General features: G+C 53.8%; 6 protein-coding genes across 6 annotated transcripts; 3 read left to right on the top strand and 3 right to left on the bottom strand.

Moving 5' to 3' along the window:
- Positions 1–345: 345 nt before the first annotated feature.
- Positions 346–4,452, top strand: J4E83_001436 (uncharacterized protein; the record flags this gene model as incomplete). The annotated part of the gene is made up of 7 exons (XM_049328392.1): positions 346–1,795; positions 1,842–2,649; positions 2,698–3,639; positions 3,691–3,742; positions 3,870–3,972; positions 4,023–4,254; positions 4,308–4,452. 7 exons carry the CDS (start codon positions 346–348, stop codon positions 4,450–4,452), a joined length of 3,732 nt encoding a protein of 1,243 aa, XP_049192910.1.
- Positions 4,453–5,068: 616 nt separating this feature from the next.
- On the top strand, positions 5,069–7,951 carry NIT4 (Nitrogen assimilation transcription factor nit-4; the record flags this gene model as incomplete). The annotated part of the gene is made up of 3 exons (XM_049328391.1): positions 5,069–5,221; positions 5,349–6,748; positions 6,799–7,951. 3 exons carry the CDS (start codon positions 5,069–5,071, stop codon positions 7,949–7,951), a joined length of 2,706 nt encoding a protein of 901 aa, XP_049192909.1.
- A 1,852-nt stretch (positions 7,952–9,803) lies between these two features.
- Positions 9,804–11,297, bottom strand: J4E83_001434 (uncharacterized protein; the record flags this gene model as incomplete). The annotated part of the gene is made up of 2 exons (XM_049328390.1): positions 9,804–10,623; positions 10,681–11,297. 2 exons carry the CDS (start codon positions 11,295–11,297, stop codon positions 9,804–9,806), a joined length of 1,437 nt encoding a protein of 478 aa, XP_049192908.1.
- Positions 11,298–11,937: 640 nt separating this feature from the next.
- Positions 11,938–13,864, bottom strand: J4E83_001433 (uncharacterized protein; the record flags this gene model as incomplete). Its single annotated transcript, XM_049328389.1, has 5 exons — positions 11,938–12,097; positions 12,197–12,461; positions 12,510–13,434; positions 13,480–13,771; positions 13,815–13,864. 5 exons carry the CDS (start codon positions 13,862–13,864, stop codon positions 11,938–11,940), a joined length of 1,692 nt encoding a protein of 563 aa, XP_049192907.1.
- Positions 13,865–14,369: 505 nt separating this feature from the next.
- Positions 14,370–15,224, top strand: J4E83_001432 (uncharacterized protein; the record flags this gene model as incomplete). The annotated part of the gene is made up of 1 exon (XM_049328388.1): positions 14,370–15,224. The coding sequence occupies one exon, from the start codon at positions 14,370–14,372 to the stop codon at positions 15,222–15,224; it is 855 nt and encodes a 284-aa protein (XP_049192906.1).
- Positions 15,225–15,393: 169 nt separating this feature from the next.
- Positions 15,394–16,898, bottom strand: J4E83_001431 (uncharacterized protein; the record flags this gene model as incomplete). The annotated part of the gene is made up of 2 exons (XM_049328387.1): positions 15,394–16,752; positions 16,800–16,898. The coding sequence occupies 2 exons, from the start codon at positions 16,896–16,898 to the stop codon at positions 15,394–15,396; spliced, it is 1,458 nt and encodes a 485-aa protein (XP_049192905.1).
- Between the last annotated feature and the right edge of the window lie 378 nt (positions 16,899–17,276).

Here is a 17,276-nt window from a genome sequence, read left to right as displayed (position 1 = left end):
TATGTGACGATTCTGTACTTTCGGATCCTATCGGCTCTCCATGTTCGCCTTCACTTCAACTCCAGTATACCGTACTCACGTGCTGGCCCATATGGCTTTTGCAGGTACTGCGCATAGCTCTCTCACCTCAGCATAGGTCTTCAGCTTCTGCTCCTCGGCTCTCTCACCTGGCGTCCCCACTTCATCTTGTGCCCGCCGGCATCTCTATACAAGCCTCACTTCTTGCGCATCCTCCATCCTTCCTACACCGCAATCCTCCTCTTTCTTCATTCGTCTTCCAAGCCTATCTCAACCTTCAATCAGTCCACAACTACTACACAAGCCCCAACTCAACGTCCAGTCATCATGGCCGAGCCGGATGACATGAACGATATGTCCGACGCCCAACTCCCGGTAGCAGCTAGCGAGAACCTCGATCATGATCAAGACGCACTGATGGCCGAGCCTGATGGTGCGGACGACATGGTCGACGCTCGGGTCCCGTTATCACAAGTCGAGAACATGGAGCACGATCAAGACACACCTGTGCCTTCAATCGAGCAAGTCCGCGATCCTGACTCGCTATTCATTCCTGAAGACGAACCCCCTTCCCAGATCATTGCGCCTCAACAAGAGCCCGTCGCACCCATCGCCACTCCGCCAATCCTTACTCCACCTCGTCCAAAGGTGGCCGGTTCAATCATTCAAAAGATTCGCGCCATGCAGAAAGAACGGCAGCATCAGAAGCTGGTCGCTAGCAGACAAACACCAGCATATCCGACCAACTCCAACCTTGACGATGAGGCGTATCTTGAGGCTGTTAGACCAGGACAGTCTTCATCCGCTGCTGTTCCGGCTATTAACGAGGACGATCTCGCAGACAAGAGAGCCATCAAAGATTTTCAAGCGAAGAAGCGCTATTACGATGAGGTGAAGAGGAAGAAGGGTACTCTATCATTCGTAGAGCAGGTTGCGTGGATGAAGATAAGGGGTGTTGAGGAAGCCAGAAAGAAGAAGCGATCTCGCGATCTTGCCAAAGACAGAGAAGCGGATGACGGCGAAGTTGACCTTTTCCCAGAGTTCAGTTTAACACGAAACATTGAGGAAGAGGTGGAATCTGATCATGACTTCGATTTCGCAGATTCTGGAACTCGCAAGCGCCGCCGACCGATGCCTACCAAAGAAGGACAGCCTATGTCATTGCATGATGCCGAGCTCCAGAGTATGCATGTGGCTCTTGAAGCTGAAGGCGATGCATCACGGAAGAAGCAGAAGGGAGCTGTAGCTTCGGCCGAAGAACAGGCTTCTGTGCCTTCTGGTCGTGGCAAAGGCTCGAAGGGAAAGGGACCCGCGAAGCCAAGATCTGGCCCTAAAAAGCCCGTCAGGACTCGTGGTAATAAGACTTCGAAGAACAAGCAGGACGCCACTCACGCGGTCAAGCAAGCAGCGTCTTTTTTCAACGCCAATGTCTTCGAGCAACAAGCCGGCGCTAACGCAGCTGACCAGCCAGGGTTCAGATCAAGGAACAAAGCTGATGCTTTGAGAGAGCTCATCGCTAGCGTACCGCTTGACGACAGAAAGAAGGCAACGACCGATATGAACGTTCTGTTGGCCGCGACAAAAGACTTTGATGGTACAGGTCATGTCAAGGCAGACGGGAACGGTCACTGGCGAGTGAGAGGTATGAGCACGTCACTCAAGGCCTACCAAGTGCTCGGTACCGCCTTCATGCGTCGCCGGGAGAATGGATCTGATGAACCGAAAGGTGGCTTGATGGCTGATCAGATGGGACTTGGAAAGACTCTCATGATGCTAGGTAATTGTCCTGAACATACCTTGTCAAATCAAACTGACTCCTACAGCGAACATAATCAACGGTCGACCACCGAATAACGATACAGGACCCAAGACAACTCTCCTTATTGCGACTCCTGCACTCTTGACGCAATGGAAAAATGAAATTGAGCTGCACACCGACGCCTCCAAAGTCAACTTGAGAATAATGCGCTACGGCGCTGGTACGCGTCTTGACTCTACCAATGCCGATCAGATTCTAGCAGGACACGACGTCGTTCTTACTACGTACACGGAAATCATGAAGTCGTATCCGAAAAACGAGCCGCCTATCGAATGCCAAACTGCCGAGCAGAAGATAGCTTGGTGGAAGATAGTCTTCGAGCAACAGAGGGGTCCTTTACACCGCATGATATTCTTGCGCATCGTTCTCGATGAGGCTCAGGCTATCAAGAACCACATGTCGCGAACATCGATCGCATGTCGAGCCCTGATGGCGCATCACAAGTGGGCCCTCAGCGGTACACCAATTCTCAACAGCCTGACTGAGCTCTACCCCTACTTCAAGTTCCTTGGTGTCCCGCACACTGGCAGCTTCAAGATTTTTAAGCATAACTACTGCGACAGTAAGAACGAGGATAACACCGAGAGACTGCTGGTGCGCCTTTCGCAGTTCATGATTCGACGCACCCACGCCGACGAGATGTTTGGCGCTCCCATTCTGAAGCTTCCTCAGGCCGACCAGTCAACTTTCTGGTGTAAGTTCAATTCCGTCGAGAGGAGCATCTACGACATTGTTCGTGCACGCTTTGCCAAATGCATCAACATGTGGGCGCAAAACGGTACCCTGGACAAGTCATACAGCAACGCGCTGGTGTAGGTACCCCAATTCAGCCTAAGTAACATCTATTAACAGTTTCATAGCATGCTTCTCCGCCTTCGCCAACTGACCGGTCACATCCTCATGCTGCAGTTCGTCGTCCGTGACCTTCTTGAGCGCGAAGACATCGAGCTTATCAAGAGTGTGGTCGATAAAGAGGCCAAGAACGCGGACCACGGGACTGGAAAGACGATCAGTTCTATTCGCAAGCAGCTTGACAAGGTTGCAGCTGATCAGAAGAAGAAGACTGCCGCTATCGAAGCCAAGAAAGCTGCCACCAAGAAAGCTGCCAAAGCTAGGAAAGACGCTGCCAAGAAAGCTGCGAAAGAGCGAGGAGAGGCTTACGTGTCAGAGGACGAAACTGCCAACGCCAATACCATCGATAAAGACGATGATTTACTGGAAGAAGAGCTCGATGAGCCGATCGATGAAGACCCTGCAGATGATCTCATCCAACGCTTCAGCACAGGTGAGGGATTCGGCAAGGATTTTAACTTCAAGCCCTTCCTCAGCAGCCTCAAGACTGGCGAGAGCTGGGAGAAGACAAAGCAAAAGGCCCAATGCGCCTGGTGTGGCAGGCAACCTCGACAACCGTTGATAACGTCCTGTGGTCATCTCATTTGCAGGGAGCCTTGCTACGAGAATGAGGTACTCCTTCCAATGGCCGAAAACGACCCAGACTTACCACCGATCTTCCCAGCATGCAAGGCGTGTGGTGCTACTCCCGTCCATATTCATCCCTGTGAGGTGGATGAGGATGATACACCTGATGCACCTGCACGAGGCACACGAGCCAACAAGAAGAAGAACAAGGACAAGCAGCGCGCGCGCCTCGGCCAAGAAGACATCGCAGAGGATTGGCTTTCCCTGGCTGGCGAGGACGTTCTACCCTCTGCGAAGACGATTGCTGTCAAGAGCCAGATCATGAACTGGCTCGAGGAGAATAAACACGTCAAGATCATCGTCTATACTCAGTTCCTGGCCATGTAAGTACTTTGCTCCGCGGTTTTCTCCATTCAGACTCTAATAGCCCATAGGATCCGCATTTTGGCAGCCGTATTTCGGAAAGAAGACTGGAAGTTTGCGGAAGTAAGTACCAGCCAGATGGCGACATGACCTTTCGTACGCACATTCAATGTCGAAATCAACCGCGAATACCTCCCGGCACTACCCCAGTCCTCAAGCTGTTGTGGGTAATTACTAACATGTTGAGCAGTACCATGGCAAGATGAGCCTGGGCGCCCGCGATAAGGCCATCAGCTCGTTCGCCGAGAACCCAGAATGCAAGATCATGCTGGCGTCTCTCCGCTGCGGTGGCTGTAAGTACATCAAATGATGCTCTCAAATTACTTTTACTGACTATCCTCAGTGGGCCTGAACCTGACGATGGCCTCCAAAGTCATCATGATCGATCCCTGGTGGAACTCGGCCTCTGAACAACAAGCTTTCTGTCGCGTTTTCCGCATCGGTCAACTAGAGGAGACATTCATGAGCCGTCTCTGCGTCAAGAACACGGTCGACGAGCATCTCATCGGCATGCAAGATCGCAAGGACAAGGAAATTGCCGCGATCATGGAGGACGATGGCAAGACTATGAAGAAGTACGTGTTGATTTTGCTTGGCGATCGATCGACAAATAGCTAACAGCGATCAGGATGGATACACGCACCCTTATGCGACTGTTCGGTAACTTGGAGGAGGACCCCGATGGTAAGCCTTTCATCATGGTCGACAATCCGGATCCACGCGGTGGTTTCCGGGCTGATCGTGATGACGAGGGCTATGCCGACGATCTCTAGTGTGGTATGGGATTTCGATGGGACTTGAGGTATACAGGCGTCTAAAAAGTGCGATTTTGAACTTTCTTGAATCGGGTTGGGGACTACGGGCGTTGGTTTGGGCGTCGTGGAGTTCGATTTCGGGATGGCCTGGCGGTCTACACAGCACTCCTAGGATTTCTCCAGCGCCCAATAACGCGCTGAAGACCTCCCGGGACCATGATGGGAATTTGTTTTTGGGCTAAAAAGCTATCGAATGATGCAAAAGTCCTACTACCTCGTTGCTTTATCGCGCCTCTGCTGCAGTCATGGACGCGTTCGCCCGGCTAAGAAGAGTCTCCAGATAAGGGCCGAAGAGCCAGCCAATCAGGCGGCTGCTGATAGCGAGGTACCTCAGCGACGCAGCTCGGTCGCGTAGGCTCTCATCACCAGCCCAATGCGACGCCGATTCCGACTTGATTGCGCCCGCTTCCCTGTCCTTGGCCAGCCATGTTGAGCCTGCGAGATAGAGCCCCGGACCACGACAGCCTGCCATATCCACTGCAAGCTGATTAATGTCGCGTGAGAAGAGGCCCGTCAAAGCGCGCCCCGCCATTCCCCCACAATTTGCTTCTCCGGTAAACCGACAAGACCTGTAATGGAGAACAACACCACTGCGGAAGCGCACCCGGCCTCTGACACGCCCAACAAGAAGGGACGCCGGAGCAAGAGGGATGCCGGAAGCGAGGACTCTAAGAAGCGCCGCTGCATCTCGTCCGCCTGCGTGCCATGCAGGAAGCGCAAGTCCAAGGTATGTTAGGTAACGGGAATTGGCCCTGATGCCCTTTCTCCGGCGTATACACACATTCTCCGGATGATCACCAGCCCCTTCGGAAACACGCGCCCTGTACGAGAGCAGTCGCTAATCTGCCGCATAGTGCGACGGTACCACGCCCGCCTGCTCTGCATGTGCCGCCGTCTACAACACGCCGTGCATCTACGACCCCAACTCGGACCACCGCCGCAAAGGCGTCTACAAGAAGGACATCGACAACCTCAAGACGCGTAATTCCACCCTCCAGACGCTTATCCAGGCTATCCTGAACTATCCGGAAGAGGAAGTCGCCGACCTCGTACACCAGATACGGACCTGCGAGAGCTTGGACTCGGTTGCGGAGGCTATCATAGCGAAGGAGAACGGCGACGACGACGAGGATGAGCCCATCAGTCCGATCACAACGCCGACCATGGCGCCGGCCAAGGGCACATTCGAGAGCCAGCTGAGCGGGAAGATGGGCGAGCTGCGCCTTGAAGATGGATCGACCAGATACATCGGCGGCACATCGCATCTCATATACCTGGGCCAAGGCAACGACTCTGCGGAATCGCCGGACACATACTCTGAGGATCAGTACCAGGAGGCGCAGGACCCGTTTTGCTCGTGGACGACTGTCACTTCGGACCCGGAGCTAGTGCAGCATCTGATCAGCATGTACTTTTGCTGGCACTACAGCTTCTTTACAACGCTATCCAAGAATCTCTTCCTGCAAGAATTCCAACAGGGCAAACCACAGCTGGGATCCGGGAGGAAATCACAATACTGTTCGCCGCTACTAGTCAATGCTATGCTAGCACTGGGATGTCACTTCACATCGTGGCCGGCAGCCAGGGCCGTCCGCGACGACTCTGCAACGGCAGGCGACCACTTCTTCAAGGAAGCTAAGCGGTTGATCATGGAGGACGATTTGCACGAGATGCCAGCTTTGACGACCGTGCAAGCTTTAGCATTGATGTCCGTACGGGAAGCTGGTTGTGGGCGGGAAGCAAAGGGTTGGGTCTACAGTGGCATGTCGTTTCGCATGGCCTGCGACCTCGGCCTGAACCTCGGTATGCACAGCAAAGACACCATCGACGACAACGAAGAGGACGCGCGGCGGATCACATTCTGGGGCTGCTTCTTGTTCGACAAATGCTGGAGTAATTACATGGGACGATTGCCGCAACTACCCAACACGATCCTGACAGTACCGAAGTTCGAAGTCTTTCCCAGCGAGGATGCAGAAACGTGGAGCGCAGTCACCGACTCCGGTCTCAGTCAAGCACACTCCCAGCCAAGTCGGACGCGTGCAGTCGCTCTTCAGATATCCAAGCTGTGTGAGATCTCCAGCGACCTCATGAACTCATTCTACAACCCGATTGATATGGACAAGGTCAAGGGCAGACAGGCGGAGCTGAAGAAGCTTAGCGAGATACACATGCGTTTGGAGACTTGGAGAAGGGACTTACCAAAGGAGTTGGAGCCGAAGGAGGGCGGTTTGCCACACATGCTGGTCATGCAGTAAGTACACCCTTCGCCTCAGAACAGCACTTGTACTAACCCCATTACAGCATGTTCTTTCAGTTGTTGTATATTCATCTTTTCCGACCGTTCCTCAAGTACAACCCGAACAACTCGCCACTGCCCGCAAGCGTATCGCCGAGGAAACTATGCACACAAGCTGCTGCCATGATCTCGAAGTTGCTCCGGCTATACAAGCGATCGCATGGCTTGCGCCAGATATGCAACATCTGTGTCTACATCACGCACTCGGCATGCACCATACATCTTCTCAACCTGCCAGAAAAGAATGCGAAGCGCGATATAATACATGGTGTCAAGCATCTCGAGGAGATAGCGGAAGGCTGGCTCTGTGCTCGCCGAACGCTCGGCATTCTCAGCGTCCTGGCCAAACGCTGGAAAGTCGATCTGCCCGAAGAAGCTGCCACAGTGTTGTCCCGCACAGATACCAAATACGGCCCCTGGAACGAGATTAGCACACCGAAAGCAGTTCGCCGTGGATCCGTACAGATGAGAGATCAGCATCCGTCGCCTGCGAGCCAGACATCACCCAGCCTCCAGCCATACAGCATGAACATGGCCAACATGGCAACACCCCAGTTCTTTGCCCAAGCCACAGCCAACACTTCCAGTTCCGTAAGCAATGATCCTTCCACGCGCCCCTCCAGCACCCACACCATACCTCCTTCCGACGCAAACGCCCTGGCTTACATGCGCAATCAGCACCAGGTCAGCACACCGCAGAACTCATCAAACTCTCTCAACGCACCAACACCGGCGTCCACACAAGGCCGGCGTTCCGTTGATGGCCAAACCACCGCTGGCAGCTCACCAAGCCAGCTCTTCGGCGGCGTCGACCAATTGCTACGAGAAGGCCAAGACTGGATCTATCGCGACCAGACACAGCTCGCAACCGACTTTGAGAACTGGAATCCCCAAGGCATCGACGATATTGCGAATTGGTTTGCAAACACCACCAGCCCAGCGGGCGCATTCCAGGGTAACACCAATGCGCCTGTTATGAGCAGTGAGATGAGTGGAGGGCCTGTGGGTGGCAATGGGGTCAATGGATATACGAACGGGAACACGAACGGGAACACGAGTGCTGCTTCGGCCCCAAGTTTGAATGGGTTCGGTGTAGCTGGATTTAATGGTATGGGTATGCAAGGGTTTACTTATGATGAGCAGAGTTGGTATCAGTAAGCCAGTAAGGAACATGGCTTTTCTGTGGAGATGGTATTACTATGTCTTTTAGCGAACGCAATGTGTAGATGAATCACTTTTTGTCAAATATAGGATAGAGTAGCAAGATTGATCAGCATTGATATTTCAGGCGCTACAACGGCGTCGGCAACTAGAAATGAACTATTAGACACGTCTGCACCAAATGCCTTACACCCACATCTCTTCACCCCTTATGCGCTTCCCAAGGAACTTCTTGATCTTGCGCCAACACCTCTTCGCCTTCCCCTTTAACGAATGTTTCTCCTTGTTCCTCTTCCGTACGCGTCGAGCAAGCTCGTCATAGTCCTCTTCCCATTCTCGCCAAAGCCTGTCCAGCATCGGATCGCCTTCGGTAAGCCCAGCCTCGGGTCTATTATCGCGACTTGGGGGAGGTCCGACATTCCTCTCGCTCCTTCGCACTTCTTCATTCGTCACGTGCTGAACACTCAAGCGCTCTGCTTCGCGCAATGAGGCATTGTCGCCGTCGTATTCATCGGGTAGGTAATGTCTGCCACGGGGCCGAGGTCGTGGGGAGCCTGGTTCCGGGGGTGTCGGTGGTGAATCTGTGGCATGTCGGCGATTTCGGTATCTGCGCGATTTCACGAGGTCTGGAACATTCTGGGAGACTGGCTTCCTGCGAACCTCTTCTTCTACAGGACTCAAGGCATGGGGTCGGAAATCTTGGAGTGGGTTTGTGGTTTCTGAGTCGAGTGAGACGCGGGGCGGGGGGTTGGGTGGGGATCGTGAGCGGAGTTGAGTGTCGTTTTGAGGAGGCTGAGGGACTATATGTATTGCTGATTAGTGAAGATCATGAATGTAGGGTGATGGTGGCAGTCTTACAATCTCGTAGCTGTTCATGTAGCTCGCCTCTTTCGAGTTGGCGGACAAGGGTTGGATTTGAAGAGCGTGGGCGAGTCGAGTCGTCTTCGTGCAGTGGAGGAACTATTTGTGCCACTGATCAGTAGGATGTAGTCGTATGGCATGTGAGTAGTCTTACCGTTTAGCTCTCTCTGGGGTTGTCGGGGATAAATATTGTGAGAGCGTGGGCGAGACGCTGCCGCTCGGCTGCTTTCTGGCTGTCCATCTCTATTCTGGCCATCAACACCGGCATCATCTTCCGAGGCAGACCCTCCCGTCGAAGTGAAACTCGCCACTGTGCGGAGCCCTCCCGAACGATCCCATTGTATATTCGGCGCTCTTCTCAGTGTAGGCGTTCTCCTTCCTCTGGGTGGATCGAGAACCCATGGTAAGACATCGTTGGGCAGGTTGTCTTCTCCCCTGTATCGGGCATATGGGGCTCCTGGTGATGTGGATCCTCGTCCTGGTGTGGATGACGGGAGGCTGGTGCGTCTGGAGCCGCGAGGGGGAGTTGGACTGACATATCCAGGGTCATTGTAGGCGTGCTGGCCCGGGTTTGGGGTCGCTCTGCGCGCCGCCATGTACTCGGCTCGTCTTTCTCGTGGTCCCACTCGATTGGTATTCGTGGGGTTTTGTGGAGCAGGGCGTGGTCCAACCATAGGAGAAGCTGTGCTGGAGGTTTGCATTGTAATGAATAAGTTGAAATACGATTCGTTGTCGAATGATACCGTTCGATCACGATGATTCACCGCTGGAGGTATCGCTATCTTTGACGATCGGTGGGTTGTAACATGGAACGTAAGAATAGCGAGATAACGAGCGCCACGGTAACGAATACGAAGATGCTAAAGGGTAGCATGGCGTGCGAGTGAATTAGACGTGTGAAAGTGATGACTGGGTTCGAAGTGAAGAGAGCCTTTTCAACCGCTGGACTTGCCCAAGCTTCGTTGCCAAACATCGCAACTACCTATTGTTACACAGCCGTGCCTCCCTCCACGTCTCTGACCGGCTCTTCAGGAAGTGTAAGCAGGGACATCTTGCGACTGGGACTTCCCAAAGAGTTTTGTATCCCCTCCATAGCCGCTGACCCACGCCGTGTTGCACTTTCCACTGGATGCTCGGGCGCTGATGCAGATACTTTGTCGGGTATGTTGTTGGCCTCCGCAGCTTTCGTGTCTATACTTGCGAGCGCTGTGCCGTTCATTTCGTGAGGATTGGGATTACTCGAGGGATGTGGATGTAAATCTGAGGGTGTTTGCGTCGACGATGGGCCGTGAGAGGGAGTTTCGGTACCATTGACTGACAATGATCGGTCGTTCTGGGATTCTGTGTGTTGTTCTTCTGAAGGCGTATTCCGCTCTGTTGGTCCCTCGCTGTCTGTCTTGGGTGTGGCACGCTTCTGCCGCGCTCGTGCTATCAAGTCATCGAATTCGGTCTTGTGTGTCTTCGCATACCCGTCACCATCAAAGTCTTTCTTCATGATCTTGTTCTCTTTGGTGCCCGCTCTTCCACCCAGTGTCTGTTCCCATTCGTCTAACTCTCTCAGTAATTGCCTCTTGCTCTTCCGTACACTTTCGTCGGCGTCGCAATTCGAATTGTAGATATTGAGCCATTCGACATGCCGCCGCCTCATCAGGTCTTTTGAACCCCAGGTAGGTATGCCGATTTCTTGCAGTTTCTTCCGCAACTTAGTCTCCGTGAGCATAGCATAGTTGAGCTGCGATAATCTCGTCGGTGGAGGCGAGGGGTCTTTCTTTCGTATTTGGAAGGCGGGTGGGAATGCGGTCTTAGTCCTACAAGCGAGTGTCGTTAGCCGGCTGACCTAGATGTGCTGTCATTTGTCTGCGTACCTTGACCGGGTGCTACGCCCTTGCGAGTTTTCTGGCCCAGTACATATGTCCAGATGGTTGTAGACCAGCTCTTCCTTCATTGGCTTGCTGCACATAGGACACTTGACCATGCCATCTGGCATGAAATCATCGTCACCGTCGTCTTCGCTGTCCGCGACGACCATTGGCGACCCAGCTCTGCCCCCGTTGCGCTGGCTCCTAGTTCGCGTCTGCCGCGATCGTGTATGCCTGACGTTGTCCTCGTCTTCCATATCTGTGTCTTCCAGCTTCCGCTTCTTCTTGCTAGCCTTCGTGGTCTCCTCTTCCTTGTCTGCGCGCGCCAACTCCATGGCCTTGGGTCTCGCCTCTTGAAAGCGCATCACGACTTCTCTGATCGCGATGTTGGGCGCCAGTTTGTCGCTCGAGCACCCTGTTTTGCAGCTCGGGCACTTGCCGTCCGCCGTGATGCATCTTCGTATGCATATCGAACAGAAGGTGTGGCTACACGGCGTGATGACAGGGTTGTTGTAGAACTCCTTGCAGACTTCGCAGCGCAAGGCAACTTCGAGCGCTTCGAACGCGGGTAGGGATGTCTTTATCCAATCGGTGGAGTCGGGGAGGTCGAAGGAAGAGTCCATGGGTCGTTCGCAGACAGGGAGAATTTGGGATGACAGAGAGTTGACAGTTGGATTTGTTTGGCTGGGGTCCGGCGCGTCGGCTTCGATCGCGTCACGTCGACCACGTGACCGCGCTGGAGATCTTGCTGCTTTGTCATCGCCCGGAATGGGCCGCGATTGGGATATGGCAGAGGTCCCCAAACTAGGTTGCTTGGAAGTTACTTTGCGTATTCTGGCCATATCTGCGAAATACTGTGCAGGTCTCAGTTGAAGGACTTAAGATGAGCAAAAAGGTACAGAGTGGATCATGCAGCCTTGTTCGTGCTTGCTCCAAATTCCGACAGAGCGTCAGATGCGCTAGGTGTACCTTCACTTTCACTCTGCGCACTCCTACATGGACAAAGCCGTCATCAATCTTTATTGACATTTGACCTGTTTGCTGCGCCCTGTTTGGTATGAGGAGTCTTATATTCTACATTGGCCAGCTTTACGTGGTAAAGGCGAGGTATGAACGCCACGCTATGCGAACTCATCTCATCTCATGCTGTAACTCGCCTCATCTGCAATTCTATGCCCAGCCGTCCTGTCTGATAGGTGAAATTGGATTCTTGTCATCCCAGAAGACATTCTTGATCAACCTCAACTTCTTCACCGCATCTTTTCAGACCTTGAAAACGGTGCTTTTGCTCTTGATTCCATCGAATACACAGGTGTTATCAACTGGAACGTATTGTTCGGTGATAGCCTTGATGATCTCCTGCGAAACAATACCACCAGTCAAGGCACCAATGTTGTGGAGTTCAGCACCACCGGCTCGCGCACTGTAGTGTGGTCAGTCTGCTGTTTACTGCTGAAATGCCACGATGAGGCTTTCGTAGGAAAGCTGTCTCATTCCAAGTTCAGGGCCGGTGTGTACTTACAGCTCGCGGGTGTATTCTCCAATTTGTGATTTGATTGTCGCGTACTCGTCCTCCTCGATGTCAGCGTTTGCCTCTTTGACAAGATCGTTCGCAATCTTGAAGGCGATCCCAGTGAGCTTCTCTGAGTCGGTTTCAACATCGCTCTCTCCAGCAACGCGGGGTGCTCCGCCCAGACCATCTTGATCGTGTGTTGCAAGGAACTCGTCCCATGCTAGGAATGCGATGTACAGCGGGATCTGCGAGTCGGGGAATGTGAGGAGCTGAGCTACAGGGCGTTAGTTGAGGTAGTAAATGTTGAGATGGGTTTCCTTACCGATCGACTTCGCACGGTCTCCCCACTTGATCTTCTCGCCTGCTTGCACAACGTGGAACGGCCGTCCGCGCACTAGTTTGATATGTGCAGCATTCTTGCAGAAAGTCTCGATGTCCTTCTCGTCGATCGGCGTGCTACGGCCAGCATTCCGCTCCAGGAACCGCACGCTATCCACCACCTCCGCCAGGTCCTTTCGTGCTTTCGACTTGTATACATTCTGCAGCTGGATATAGTCTGCTGACCGCGCCTTCATATCGGGTACAGAGCCGGGTACCGGGAGAACGTTGAACTTGGTGTAGAACAGGCCGATAGCGTTGGCGATGACCCAGAAGCTTGGTGAGTCCTCGCGGACCAGAAGACATTCCGGCGCCGTGAAGATCTCTTTGACAGAACTGCTAGCTTGTGGTGGGTTCAATGACTTGAGAACTGCCGCCACTGCTTCGTCAAAGTTCTCTTCGCCACCTTCTGGGTTGTTTGTGCGCGCAGCCTGCGCTACTGATGTCCTGAACTCTGTCTTCTCCTTGTACGTCTGTGGTACCTCTCCACCGTGGTCTTTCTTCCAACGCTCGAGGAAGTGCAGCAGCAGTGCTATCCATGGGACATGACCGTGATCTTCTGCCTTCATGTTGTCCAGATCGGCCGTCTTCTCCTCGGCGTATTGGACAAGCTCTGGCCATGGCCGTAAGAGCCGGAGATCTGATGTGGTCTCTGGGCTAGGATGTGTGTCCACGATGGGGAACGCTGGAGGTAGGTGTACGGAGAAGTGTGCATAGAAGCCGACTGAATGGACGTAGAATAGCGGAATGAGCGCAGCGCCTGCGTGGTCGGAGAGCTTGGCGAGAATTTCGGGACGGATAGGCGCGGTCGCAATGATGAGGGTATACGGTCGCAGAGCGTCAGGTTGCGCCAGCCATGACTCTAGAGGCTATTCCGATTAGCGGAGGACGCGACAAGACGTCATTTGACCAACCTCTGTGATGAAGTGACCGTCCACGTCTGGGTTCAGTTCCTTGAGCAGATTGCACGTGTGTTCGGCTCGATAGCCTCCTAGATGCTGGTCCTCCAGGAAGAAGTTGACGCCTAGATCTGCTTCGCTAACAATGGCCGAATCTTGGATCGTGAAGTTGCCGATGCAAGGCAGAACGAGGTTCTTGAGCGTCTCTACACCAACAACTCCCGGTCCAGAGTTTATGAGGAGGATATGCGAGTTCTCGAGTGCGATTTGGCCGGTGGCTCCCCAGAGGCGTAGTTGACGGTCGTACCTGCTCTTGTTAGTAATGACAGATGTGTTCGCTTTAAACATACTTCTTCTCCTTGGCGGTCGGACCCTGCACTGGGGGTGGTAGATCCTCCATTATGGCGATTTTGGGAGGGTTGACGGTGAGGGCGTTCGATGTTGGTACGACAGCTTGGGAAGCTCAAGCTGCCAGGCACCAAACGCGCTGCCAGCCCGCGCGCTAAGGGCACATCCCTGTCGCGGGGTCCTGGTGGGGCTCAAATCGTCATTTTGGCACCAGCTCAATCCTCTCGTCACGGGAAAATCATTCATCCCGCCATCTTATCGCGGCCCACTGTAGTGTCTCATTTTCTCTGACTCTGGAATTACTGGGAAGGTTCCTACTCTAGTTCATGCCGCTGAAGCCCAACCACGTCTGGCCCGTCAATATAAATCAGCAAGTGCGCAGCATCAGTCATCTCAAGTCTCGACTGCCCCTCCGACCACTGTCAAATTCTAGATCTCTTGTACACCGAGCCAGCACCTGGACCACCGGCAAATCTCCTTCTGCAGCACCAATTCACCATCCCCATCCTTCACACCGGACTTTCCATTCCACGGGAGTCCTCGGACACGCAAACAGTATGACCGACACGACTGTTGAAGCCGCAAAGCGCGCTGCTGCGCACCAAGCAGTAGCAGACCACTTCGACCCAGCAGCCACCCACGTGGGAATTGGTTCGGGAACAACCATCGTCTACGTCGTCGAGGCTATCAAGGAGCGCTCCACGAACCCGAACATTCTCTTCGTGCCCACAGGTTTCCAATCGCGCCAACTCGTAGTCAACGCCGGCCTGACCGCCATCTCCTTCGACAGTCTTCCGGATCGGGTAATGCTCGATGTCGCTTTCGACGGAGCTGACGAAGTCGACGCAGAACTCAACTGTATAAAAGGAGGAGGTGCGTGTCTGTTCCAGGAGAAGCTAGTCGCCGAGCGCGCGAAGAAGTTTGTCTGCGTCGCAGACTACCGAAAGAGACAAGAGCGCCTGCTGACCAATTGGCCGACGATACCAATTGAGGTTGCGCCGCTGTCTCAGCTCAAGGTCGCTGCTGCGCTTAAGATGCTTGGTTCAACAGGCCCTAAGCTAAGGACTACGCTACTGGAGAAGTCGGGACCCCTGAAGACAGACCAGGACTTTTACATCATCGATGCGCCATTCCCTGCCTTGCTCACTTCGGCGGATGTTGCAGCTGGTAAGGGCAAGGGCGATGGGACAGATGGCACATGGGAGGTCAACACGATAAGCAAGGCAATCAAGGGCTTGACTGGTGTATTGGAAGTGGGCATCTTCTCCGGTCTAAACGGAATCGATGCACAGGAACTTCGCGAGCAGGATCAATTGACCAAGACCGTACGAGGTGGACAAAAGCCTGTCGCTGTATACTTCGGCATGGAGGACGGAAGCGTCAAGATGCGGACAATCGAAGGGGAGAAATAGGCACGCATTCAGATCTCAGGTCTGCGACAAGTGAACATTTATCATTCGTAGCTAAAAAGCAAACCTCATCCCAAACAGAGCTTATCAGCTCGCGATCGTCGTCGCAGAAAGTAATCGTTTTGTCCTTTTCCCTCTCTAACTCCACATAACACGTCTCAGTACCGTACATCTAAGCGCGGTACATGATGTGCCTCCTCTTGTATCCATCGTATGTAGCAGTCACGTAGACAGTCTCGGTGACAACCTCGACATCCGTGACATACACGCACTTGTATCCCTCAGGGCACGACGGCTGGGTAGGCGCAGGCGCGTTGGCGGACGAAGGGGCTACAGTGATGGTGGATACGGGTGCCTTGGAAAGCGTCGTAGGCTGCTGCGTAGGCTTGGGAGCAGCAGCAACGGGCTGCTCAACAATGGGAGGGCTCTCGTACGATTCATCGACCGTAGGCTTGGGCGCAGCAGGGGTGGCCTTGTCAGCTGCAGGCTTGGGGGAAGCCTTCGCAGGTGCCTCGTACTGCTTGGTGGAGCTGGTCTTGGGTGCAGGCGCATCCACGATACCACCACCATTAACAGCCATGATCTTGCCAACGTCGATGCTCTTCTTCTCGGGAGTAAGGATCTTGCCCTTGTTGGGAGGACCGTTGAAGTTCATGGCCGTGCACTGTGCGTTGATGTCCTTGCACTTCTCCTGCCAGAGCTTGCAGCCTGCGTTACCGGTTGCGGGAGCCTCGTCGTAGCAGACATCGGCCTGGTCCCAGCACTCGGTAGCGGAAGCCCAGCAGCCCTTCTCAGTGCTGTACGAGGAGACCTCCTTGCCGCACCAGTTGGCGTTCTCCATGATGCAGCCTTCGGGCTTCAGGCCCGCGGTTTGGACGGTCGAAGCCTTCTTCATGCCACCGGCTGTGAGCTTGGCGACCTTGGGGCCTGGGATAACGTAGTCCTTAGCATCCTTGTTATAGATGTCGAAGTCGGTGGATGGCTCGTTGTACTTGACGTAGCCGGGAATGGAAACAGTGCTTTCGGGAACGAGGTTTCCGCTGCTCTCAACGAATATCTGGGCACAACCAGTGTAGAACTGTGGGTCTCCGTCCTTTGCGGCGTGGAGGGCAAGGATCTCTGGACGAGCAAGGTAGTCACCACCCTCAAGGCCCTTGGGGAGGTTAACGGACAAGAGACCGTTGTTGTCAATGATCTCATCGGTGCACCAGCGGTCGGTGGATGAGTCGTAGCCGTGGTCAAAGATCTTGAACCAACCGTCACCAGCAGCCGTGTCAGTGCTGGCGTCGGCGACCTTCTTCAGGTACACGGCACAGGGACCTACGTGACCGCGGTCAAGACGCTCCTTGGTGGGGTCGTTGGGCCATGAGCGGATCTCGAACGTAATGAGGGAACCATCCTTGGCGGGCTGGACACGAGAAACACCCTTTGTACCACCGACATTGCAGGCCATGTCGTCACTGTCGAGGCTGGGAACGGGGCTGCTAGCCTTGGCAGCATTGGGGTTCATACGGATGGCGACACCATCACCCTACTTATTGTTAGTAGACTGCATCTGGAAAGATTGGGAAAACAAACCTGAGGCATGCTGTCGATCATGAAGTCTGTGAAGACAGTGTGGGCAAGGGCAGCGGGGGCTGACGCCAGGGCCGCGAGGAGCATAGATTGGGTCTTCATGGTGAAAGTAACTCGGTTGATGATCGTATACGAAGTAGAGTAATTGTTTATCTGGGAAGATAATTGTGATAGAATAACACACGGACGACGTTGTTTGGTCACTGGGACACAATGTACAGGTGAATGAATGAATATGCCGACTAGCGACAATGAAGGAATGGAATAGGCAGCCGAGCGCCCTGGAAGGAGAGACAGAAAGTTGGGTTTTGAGAAGAGGTCCTCGTGTGTGGTCGAAGGTGAAGAAAGAAAGCCTATTCGAGGGCGGCGGCTCGACGCTTTTGATTCACGAGCTTAGCCTAGACCAGTGGTGCACATCCCCCGAATCCTCATTACACCTGACTCCTGCAAACATCGATATCCCTGGGGTCTGCATCCGCT

The sequence above is a fragment of the Alternaria metachromatica genome, assembly GCF_023757995.1.
Source record: "Alternaria metachromatica strain BMP 0045 chromosome Unknown scaffold_2, whole genome shotgun sequence".
In the NCBI taxonomy this organism is placed as follows: Eukaryota; Fungi; Ascomycota; class Dothideomycetes; order Pleosporales; family Pleosporaceae; genus Alternaria; species Alternaria metachromatica.
This window is presented reverse-complemented; position numbering and strand designations above follow the sequence as displayed.